General features: G+C 35.3%; 1 protein-coding gene across 1 annotated transcript; it reads left to right on the top strand.

The window, feature by feature from the left end:
- Positions 1-1144: 1144 nt before the first annotated feature.
- Positions 1145-8309, top strand: LOC142530790 (uncharacterized). The gene is made up of 5 exons (XM_075636629.1): positions 1145-1981; positions 6191-6597; positions 7336-7523; positions 7850-7916; positions 7994-8309. Exons 1-5 carry the CDS (start codon positions 1261-1263, stop codon positions 8033-8035), a joined length of 1425 nt encoding a protein of 474 aa, XP_075492744.1. The 5' UTR covers positions 1145-1260; the 3' UTR covers positions 8036-8309.
- The last annotated feature ends 2220 nt before the right edge of the window (positions 8310-10529 follow it).

Here is a 10529-nt window from a genome sequence, read left to right as displayed (position 1 = left end):
AATCCAGTTTTCGATCGTGTACTTGATTAGGCGATCAATTGAGGAAAATCCGCTAATCTCGTACTGGTTTGCTGTCCAACATTGAATACACGAAGTTAAACAAATCTAAATACCATATGATTGAATCATACGACACCCAAAGAACGTTTCGAATGTCCAAAATACGATAACGTAATCCAACTGCAAGCAAATCTAAGGAAAATGAAAACTGATTAATTAAATAGTTTTAATGGCATGAATTAATTATGGTGTGTATGATTACATGTTTCAAATAGAGTTTTCTATTAGAATGCATAAAACTGTGTTTAAAGATTATTCGATACGCGATCGAGGAACGGAGACTTGAGACCATATGAGGGAAAATATTTTAATTCAATAATTATTTGTAATTGTTTAATGTGTGATGTATTTTAAATGGAAAGGAAGTTTTATGAGGTGTTTTTATACGCCGAATAGATGGTAAAGAAAAAAAATTATAGTACATTAAAAAAAACGAGTAGTGAACGTTTCATTTTGAATTTGAAAGAGTAACTATTTTTGACAACTAAGAGAGTGTTTGACATGTATCATAAGCTCTAAAAAACAACTTATAAGTTGTTTTAGAGCTTATAAGCTCTCACGGTTTGTTTTGTAAGAAAAATTACAAACAACTTATAAGTTGTCAAATAACATGTTTGACTTGTTATAACCTGTTTTTTAAAAAATTCAGGATATCTCACATTTTTCAAAAAAATTATTTTTATATTTCACATCCAATTTTTTAAATATTTTTTAAAATCTTCATTTTATCATCAGTTCATAAATCACTCACCACTTTATCACTTTATTTTTTTTATCAAATTTAAAATACGATTTTGTTTTATTTTTTTATAAGATATAAAAAAAATTGTTACTATTTTATTGAGTAAATTATCAACTACAATTTTTTTTAATTAAAATTTTATTTACATATATTAAAAATAATATTAAATATTTTTTCTCGTAAAGAACATAAATATTTTTAAATATAAATATAAAATAGATAAAAATTGTTTCTTCTTGAAAACGGTGTCGTGTATGATTGCGAGTTACAACCCCATTGAGAAGTGTTTTTCTAGTACACCAAAATATTTAGGGAGCCCAATTTGACATTTATTATTATTTTTAATTTTCCAACTGAAACAGATTGGATTCAAATTGCATTCGACACGATTCCCAGCAATCTAATCCCTCGTTTCGATTTTATCTTCAAATCAGGGTTTGCACGCTTTATCCTCCGGCATGGATATTGATCCCGATATCTCGAATTGGATCCTCGATTTCCTCCTCAGACAACCTTTAGAAGATCGCACGCTCAATACCCTGCTTCGCACTCTTCCTCTCCCAAACGATAAACCAAACCTTAAGATATCACTTCTGTTAAGGAAACTCGATTCTGATGTCTCACGTAATTCAGTTTCCGAAAGTGCTCTCGAAGTCTTGGAGCGACTCGAAGAACTCTCATTCCAACGAGGAACTGAAGAGGTTGCAGACGAAATGAAGCGTGCCTACTGCGCGGTGGCTGTTGATTGTACGGTGAGGTATCTAGCCAATGAGAATTGTGGGGAGATTAATGGTAAGTTCAAGTTTTTTGAGGCGGTGAAGAGGGTGTGGAGGGGAAGAGTTGGGAGAATGGAAAGATTGTTTGGGAAGGGAGGATTGGGTTCGGAAGAGTTGTGGGGTTGGAAGGATGAAATGGAGGCTGCGGTGTGGGAGGATGGTGCTTGCGATAATGTTTTGAAGAGGAGTAAGATGGTTAATGCGGTTGAGGCTGTTAGTGTTTATATAAGACAGGAAAGGGAGAGAATGGGCCCTTCTTTTATTGAGTTGGTGGCGCAGAGATTGAAGGATGACGAGGTTCTGAGGGAAGTGCTACTAATGGGTGGAAGTGATCCGATTGCTGAAAATCAAGAAACTTCTCATTACATTGAACGGAATACAGATGCTGGAGTACCCAGTAACGGTAATTTATAGTTGTTCAGTCAGTAAATTCTGTAATTAGTAAGTGACATTGGAGAGATCACAGGTAACCGGAATTCTTTGGTGACTCTTTACTAAGAATCATAGCTAATAATTATCTCTTTGGGGGCCTGCATGGTTAATGGAAAAAGTTGGGCTTGCAAACTAATTATAGAATCTTTGTTTATCAACTTGTTTTAACCATGTTTATGCTATTAAGGTTTCTCCTGCATGCGAAAGATTTCTACTGAGAACCTGACTGGTAATTTAGCCGTTTCTTGTTTTTTTTTAGTTATATCAAATGCTTTTGTTTAGATATTATAGAGAAGCTGAAAGGAGGTGACCAGTTAGTCTTTTTAGAACGTTTTTCCCATACAAGGAGCAGAACCCTGACAGAAAAAGGTGTTCTGCAAAAGTATAATGTCATGAAAACTTTATTGGGACGTGGGACAACTTCGTTTGATTAGGTTGAGATGTCGGTTTGGACGATGCAGCATAATGAGGTTGATGTTGAATCTGACGATGTCTCATCTACTTAGAATTTTCCTTGGGCACTCCTCATCTCCAGCGAACACTCTACCTGGAAGTCTTTGTCAATCATCTGTGGCACTTGATCAATTGCCATCCATCATAATGTGGCGACATCTCACCGCTGCAGACTTCATAACTGTCAATATTTCATCCTCCTCTTACCCGAGCCACTACTAAACAAATTAATAAATATGCATAATTAAACTTGATAATAACAATTAAACAACGGAACCAAATAATTTAATTATCTTACAACCCAAACGAAAAAAAGAACAATAATCGCAGTCTTAAACATTAATACAATCAATATCGAATCATAGTCATGCACGAGAATAGGAGAAACCAAATAAAATCTCCATTGGAGCACCAACGAAAACCAACTGCACTAGCCATTGCCCTGGCCGAACGAACCGTACAACCTAAAATTTGCCTCGTGGAATGGGGTGTCTAAAATGAACATAAGGACGTGGACGACAATCATCCAATACTATAATGTAAGAAGTGATTTAAAACTTGGGCTAGGCGGCTGCCTAGGCGCCGCTTGACCGCACCGAAAAGGTTCTAGGCGGCCAGCCTATGTGGCAAGGGCGCCTAGGCTGTTGAAGGCGGGCCTAAGCGTTTAAAGTTTTTTCGAGAAATTTTTTTTGGGCTTTTAATTTTTGAAAGCCGAATTAAACTAGAACATGACATGATAAAGAATTATAAGCTCGTGCTTTTAATTTTTTTGGATTGAAAGCCCAATTAAAACCACGATTTGTTGGCTTGCGCTTGCCCTAACACGCCACTCTCATCTTCTTTGTGTATTTAATTCTGCACACATAACAAAATCGAACCAGACCCTAAAGGTAATTTTTTTCTTTATTTTGATTTCTTTTGCATTATTATTCTGATCCGCCTTAAGTAGGAGGAATGAATCGGGTGTCAATTGAATTTTAACAAAGTTTCGGCTGAAATTTAGTTTTTAGAACCATTACAAGTCTCTTGATACCGTGGAATCCACCTAGCGACGCCTAGTCCTCGTTTAGGCTGCGTAGGCTCTAGGCGCTAATTTGGCACCCGACTAGCGTCTAGCGAATTTTAGAACCATGTGTAAGAGTTTATAAACTGATATGATGCATGTGAAATATCATATGCTTGGATATCAAGGATCAAGTCAAGAATCTCATCCTCAGTCTACAGGCGCTTGGGTGTGTAGTCTCTGATTTGCCCAAGACATGTTTTGCTCCCACATTCATCATCAAGCCGTGGATCTACAATGTCCAAGGTCATCGGAGCTCGCGGGTTCCGTCGGACACTGTAGCTCTCAATACCCACCGTCCACAATACAAAACAGGACCGAGCTCGCCAACAAACGAGATATATCTCAAAAGATATCGGGCCCAATGTGATATGCCATGCATAATACATCAAAGCAGTAAAACAAATATCATCATATAATAGATAAATATGCAGCATATAAGTGTGCATACTGCGCTTGAATATCTCAGTCAGTACATCACGTACATCACTAAGGCAATCTGACAGAAAGTCTACTCGTCTGAACTTAGACAATACAAGTGTACTGAAATTACTATCAAGCAAGATCTAGAATCACTAAACATGTTCTTCCTAATGATCTTTAAATCATTATTTAAAGTTTTAGGATTATATACGCGTCCATCGTCAGCACCCTAATGACGTCTCGATCTGCATGTTCTGGTTCACCGACCCCTCCTCGAGTCAACACTAGCTCCGAAGCTTCCCGCCACTAAACTGCCCAATAAACTAGCTAAAAACCTAAGGGATATGGCTAGAATTTGAGAGAGAAGATGAGGAAAAACGGTGTAGGAAACAAATGAAATCAACTTTTATTTATATGCTGCATCCGGATTAGTTTAGAAGATCCGAACTCAATCTTATCTGCCATGTGTCATAATCTCATTCGTTTAGTTGGATTTCTCTGGATAATATAATTTGAAGTAGATTGGATGATCTATTTTAATTCAGTGCGTACCAACATGTTGATCCCCAATTAATCAGTTCCTTAATAGTGCTTAATTAACAACTATTTAATCATGTCTTAATTAGTACTTCATTCAAATAAGGATTTGGGTCGTTACAACGACTGACAACAACTATACATTCTTGAAATTTCTTGATGAGACTTCAACGAGATTTCCAATATCTCATGAATTAAATAATTTCTGGATGTTTTACTAAGAATATGCACACAATTAGATTAAAAAAGGAGGGGATGAAGATCAAATCAAGGATTGGGATCAAAATACCAAATTGACAATGTAATTACGTCATATAGCTGCTCTAAATTCCAAGCTATAATCCACTGCAACTATACATGTCACATTATTAGTGGCTCTACTGAAATAGGAATTGATTATAGCAAAGTTGAATGGAGGTACTAGGTGTTATATGTGGCATCATTTTCTCATTTGGGTTTTTTCATCAAGTTTGTAACTATAGGCTCCACAGGGTTTAACGATTGGATCCCTTGAAAAAATAAGCGAGCAGATTCATTCATGTGTTGCAGTAGAGTCAGGTGCAAGGGTTTGTTGTACTTCAGGTGTAGAGGTGATAGTTGTGAAGCTTTCATGACATGGATTGCCTGAAGAACTTGTGTTTGGAAGGTGTTTGCTCTTGTTTCATTTTCTCTTTTTCGTACGCCTGCATGTGTCGGTTGTTGTCTGTGAGTTTGTTGGTTTGTTTGTGTTTACTTATATATTTTTCCATTTTAAGGTTTATAGTTGTTTCTTCAAGGGATAAAGGATTGATGCGAGCATGTAATTGGTTGCCCAATATATACATGTTTGGCCAATCTTATGGCCCAGTTAGGTATGTGTTGTACCTCATTAACACGAAATGTAATCACACGCATAATAATTTTTCCACCAAAAAAAGTATCTTCTTTCCTCAATTCTTTATGGACTGAAGGCCACTCGAAGTGCCAATTTATTTTCAATTTTTAGGTTCTATCTTTCCAGATAATAGCATCTTGTTGATAGGATTCACCTTAATATAATTTGTGGCAAGGAAAGAACCAATGTAGTGAATCCTAACTGTGGAAGTTGAGAATGAATCTTTCTATTCAATTAGGTTGGTCAATTAGGTTGGTTGAGGTGACGGAGGTGACGCATTATGAATGATAAATTATGCAGTGAGTATTAAAGTGATTAGATATCATAAGAATTATTTACAGATAAATAATACTATTTGTCGTGCAGATGATTATGTTTGGGAGAATTAATATGCTTAAATGGAAAGTTCAGAAAGTTAATATCTTAATCCCCAAGCAATATCATCCCCACCACCAATTCGATTTCTCATGTAGAGCCAGTTACCCTTGTTCATTTTTATGACCATATCATTTGTCTGCTGATGGATATATTTCACCCTTAACATTTTGCTTTTATTCTTTGTACTTTGTGGCTCACTTGAATGGGAAGCAGAAAACTAGAATTTGTGTGACTGGGTGAAGTTAAATAGAAACAGTTTATTTACACTCTTAAGGATTTTCAGGAAATATCTTACATTTCTATTTTTCATTAAAAACACAAAATGGTACCAAATGGTTTTTTCAAGTTTAAATAAAATATATTGCCTTTGTATGGCTTCTGCAAATCCAATCCCAGATCTAATGATTACAGTTTCCATATTTTAAAGCAATTTCTTTGTTTTGTTTTTATAGATGTTGAAAAGGGAAAATTTCAGCCCCAAAACATGCTTGCTGGTTTTAATCGTTCCAGAGGAGTGAAAATTGCTGATTCTAATTCAACTAAAACAGGAAAATCATATAGAAACTATAAATTACCACGTAGTTCGGAAGTTAATAGAGTTCGGGAAGCTCTGGAGTCAAGCTCATTGGAACTCCAAGCAGTTGTGAAGGATCCACTTCCTGATGCATTACGACTTGCAGAAAGAATCTCGAACATGGCAGGGCAGAGTATGAGTCATGATCCCATGGAAGTGGAGCATGTTGAAGCTAACCTTTTTGTTGTGGATGGTGCTGGTGTTGTTCATGGTAATGGATGTACTGTGGATAATATGCATAGACCAAGTTTGATGAAACGAAACAGCTCTGCCCGTACGCATGAGGTAAGTAACTTTTGCTTATTGTTTTATGTACTTCATTTGTTGTCGTGACCTAAGGGTGTCAAAATGCAACATGACCCGTCAATCTGACACGACCCAACACGAAAAAAATCAGGTTCGGGTTGGGGTTTTTCGGGTTCGGGTTGGGTGGGTTCGGGCTAGTGCCATGTTAGACGGGTTTCGGGTTGGGTTGGGTTGGGTCGTGGGTTGACCCGAAAACTTTTTTTTTGAAAATATTACCTATATTTTTATATATTGTATGTTTGAACAAAATTTATTGTATATTTATATGATAAATTTTCATCAATAATATTTATTTTGTATATTTTTTTATTTTTTTAACAATTGTTTATTTGATTTAGTAAATATATCTTAATTTTCTACAATTAAACTTTCAAATTTAAATCGAAAATTTTGTTATTGCGTGTTTAAATTAAAATTTTATTATTAGTTTTTATTTTTTCGAATTTTTTTCATTAATTTTTTTTTAAAAATAAATAATATTCGGGTTAGGCGGGTTGAGTCGCGTTAGACGGGTTCGTGTTCGGGTTACTTGGGGTTCGGGTTGAAAAAAAAATTTCGCGGGTTGACCCGAAACCCGACCCACCCGACCTGATTGACACCCCTATCGTGACCCGAACTTTTTAGTTTTTCAAGTTGATGGAGAAAAAGTTATCTTGCAATCTATTATTTTAGTTTATGTGCAGTGTCATGTCTCATTATTATTTGCAAATCTCGCAGTGGGAGGATTCAATTCGTGATTCACGTGGAGACTCAGAAGAAGATGGGGTTAGGCTTCAGTTACCTAGCCCAAGGACGATATGTGTTTCTCCTCTCAACAAATATGAAATCAAAACTTTTAAAAAGAGGAGGAAAGTTAGGAAATGGAGTCCTTTGGAAGAAGACACTTTGAGGACTGGAGTAGAGAAGTATGCTCTATGATTTTTTATTCATATAGTAGATCCATATATATTGTTTCTTATTGTTGTTCTCTAGACCTACCTTTATCTTGTAATTCTTGTTAAGAAACCCGTTACATAGCATAAAAACATCTAAGTGTGAGGCATTTCTAATGGCTATGATATTTATGAACTGATAAATTTCTCTGCAAGATGCTTCCTATTATGTGCCATTTTTGCTAGAGTTCTCATTTGTTTTTTCTATTTTACTTCCCTAAAATCGGTTCACTTCAAGTCTTGTAACATATGAATTTACCATGAATTATGTGCTAATTCATATTTACCATATCCTGAAGGTATGGAAAAGGAAACTGGAAGGTCATCCTAACTGTCTACCATGACATATTTGAAGATCGAACCGAGGTAAGTCTGCTGTGGCTTACTCTATTTTTGATTTCTTACCTTCATTTTACCCTAGGTATTGAATTTGGTTTCTTCAGGTTGATTTGAAGGACAAGTGGAGAAACTTAACACGCTACTAGAGAACTTTAGAAAGCTTCTCATGTAAACCGTAAAGGCGTGGCTATCGGACATTGGTGATTTTGACAGAAAGCATGTTCATATGGTTAGTGAAGTAGTAGTGGAATTGTATACGATGCCAATCTTACAGATATAATTTATTGGTAGTTGTATATTGTGTCCTGTAAAATTATCTACCGCAGTCTCCTTGTGTAATTGCAAGTTTGTCTTCAACCGACTTTTGTTTTTATTGTAAATTATGATTTTATTTAAGAGATGATGCAAGGTTACCGATTGTATGATTTTTTCAAATTGGCGGCCTCATTTTTCTTTTACTCCTGAAAATTATACTGTCTCGACTTTGTCTTTTGGGGGAATTTGTTCCTAAATGAAGTAGTGATGAGGTTTAGCTGAACCTTCTAATCATATTCTTCAGATCGTTTGACATCAAAGGGCTATGAAGTTCTTCAAAATTTTCCTCCTGATGTGAGACTCATTGTTCTATCTTTATTCCATCATAATATGCTTATAAATTATAAAAAATTCTGGTTAGGAAAAACAAATGTATGTTTCGAAACACGCGTTTGGTTTGCATACTTCATGATCCAACAAAACAATAATTTGTCAAATATGGGGACAATTACTTAAATTTTCAATAGATTATGTCTGAAATGATGAATTTGATTTAGGTAGGATTAAAGAGATACTTTCAAATGACAATTATTGTGGGTGTATTTTAAATTCATTGAATGTTATTTGAAATTCAACGTGTAGATTTAAAATTGACTTCAGTTTTTTTCATTCAAATAGATCAAGAAATTTGAAATCCTTTTACTTGAAATCTGTTCTCAAATCCATCAATAAAGCAAAATCTAAATTCTTTTTTGTTTTGAGAAATTCCGGCACAGATCATCATTGCATTTTTCATTTAGAAAATCCAAATTTTTACTTCCCTCGATATTTCCAAATTTAATAGAAAAACATATTTAAAAATACTATTTAATTGAAGTCCACTCTATTCTTATTCATTCACATAATATATAATCTATCACGTATCTTAGACACATGCTATTTATAGTTTTTGTAATAAAAAATAAATCAGGTTAGTTTGCAGTCTACAGTGACTTTATATTTATATTTATTAATTTTACCTCAATAAGATTAAATGTTATTATTTTACATAAAAATAAACAATTGAAACTTTTAATCGTTTATACAATTATTTAAAATATATATACCACATTTTGAATCACTTTTGTCAGTTTATTAATTTTATCTCAATAAGATTAAATGTCAGTTTGTTTATTATGATATCTCCACCTGCTTGCACATGCCACGATTATATGCATATCATTATCCAGAGAAATGCATCCAAGATATATAACAAGCCTGGATCTCAGAAAAGGAATCGGTTGAAATTATGCTGCTCATGCAGAACCAATTATTGATCAAGTTTTTTGGTCCCAAATGTTGAAAAAGATAGCCCCTTTATCCAGTTTCTTCTTGTCCTCTGGGCAACTTGAATTCCATAATTGGTTGGCATTCTTCCAACAACCCGTCGACATCAAAATTTCAGTCTTTTCATCAGCCAACGATTTTTTTTTAACTTAAATAATCAAGTTCTACGTTGTACCAAGCTGCTTAATTTACTCTTAACAGATTGATTCTGTCTGTTTATATCAATATTTCCATTGTTGAAGTGAGGAAATCAAAGAACATAAGTGCGAGATCCTCGTCTCGGGCATCACAATCCCACCAAGCATTTAAGCAAAGATAACAAAGCAACCGGCGCCGTCCTTACCACGGGGATGTGAGTTTCGACAACAATATGGTGATAATTCTGGCCTTTTACTTTGTGCGCTGATAGAGGTCATAATTACGTATTTTAGTGCATCGTGTGAGCCGTAGTTTGCATCGTTTTGGTTGTATGAAGTCTGCATTTTGTTCATTTTATATTAAATTATTGCATATGATCACCGCTCACTGAGTTGTACGAATGGACAGGGAAAACGACGTAAAAGGAGAAAATTAAACCGGAAGTGAATAAGAGAATACACCACTTGGCGCTGGGGCGGTAATTCTTGACCGCCTTACCGCCCCAGCACATACAGAAGCCAAGAAGAAGTTGGGCAGAAGACCTCGCGCTAGGAAGTACTTCTTGACCGCCCCAGCACAATCACAACAAAAAATTGGGTGTCCGAATAGAAGACCTCGCGCTAGGGCGGTAATTCTTGACCGCCCAGCGCGAGTAATCAAGGAAATTTTCCTTATTGGCTTGTTTCTAACTTGGAAAGGGGGAGGCAGCTGAAGAAAACCCTAGGGACGAAAAATAGGATAATTCAGCAGCCACCAAGGTTTTGAAGACAGAAAAAGGCTTGGAGCGAAGATATCAAAATTTCCTGGCAACATTCTTCGCGTTTTTGTCACGTCTAGTATCTTTAGTTTAATTTCTCTTGTTTAAATATTGTTTTGCTTAATTTGAGCATGAATTCTTGTAGCTAATTTTTATTATTTGTT

Source organism: Primulina tabacum, chromosome 2 (assembly GCF_025594145.1).
Source record: "Primulina tabacum isolate GXHZ01 chromosome 2, ASM2559414v2, whole genome shotgun sequence".
In the NCBI taxonomy this organism is placed as follows: Eukaryota; Viridiplantae; Streptophyta; class Magnoliopsida; order Lamiales; family Gesneriaceae; genus Primulina; species Primulina tabacum.
Note: the sequence above shows the minus strand (reverse complement) of the source record. Positions and strands in the feature narration are given on the sequence as shown.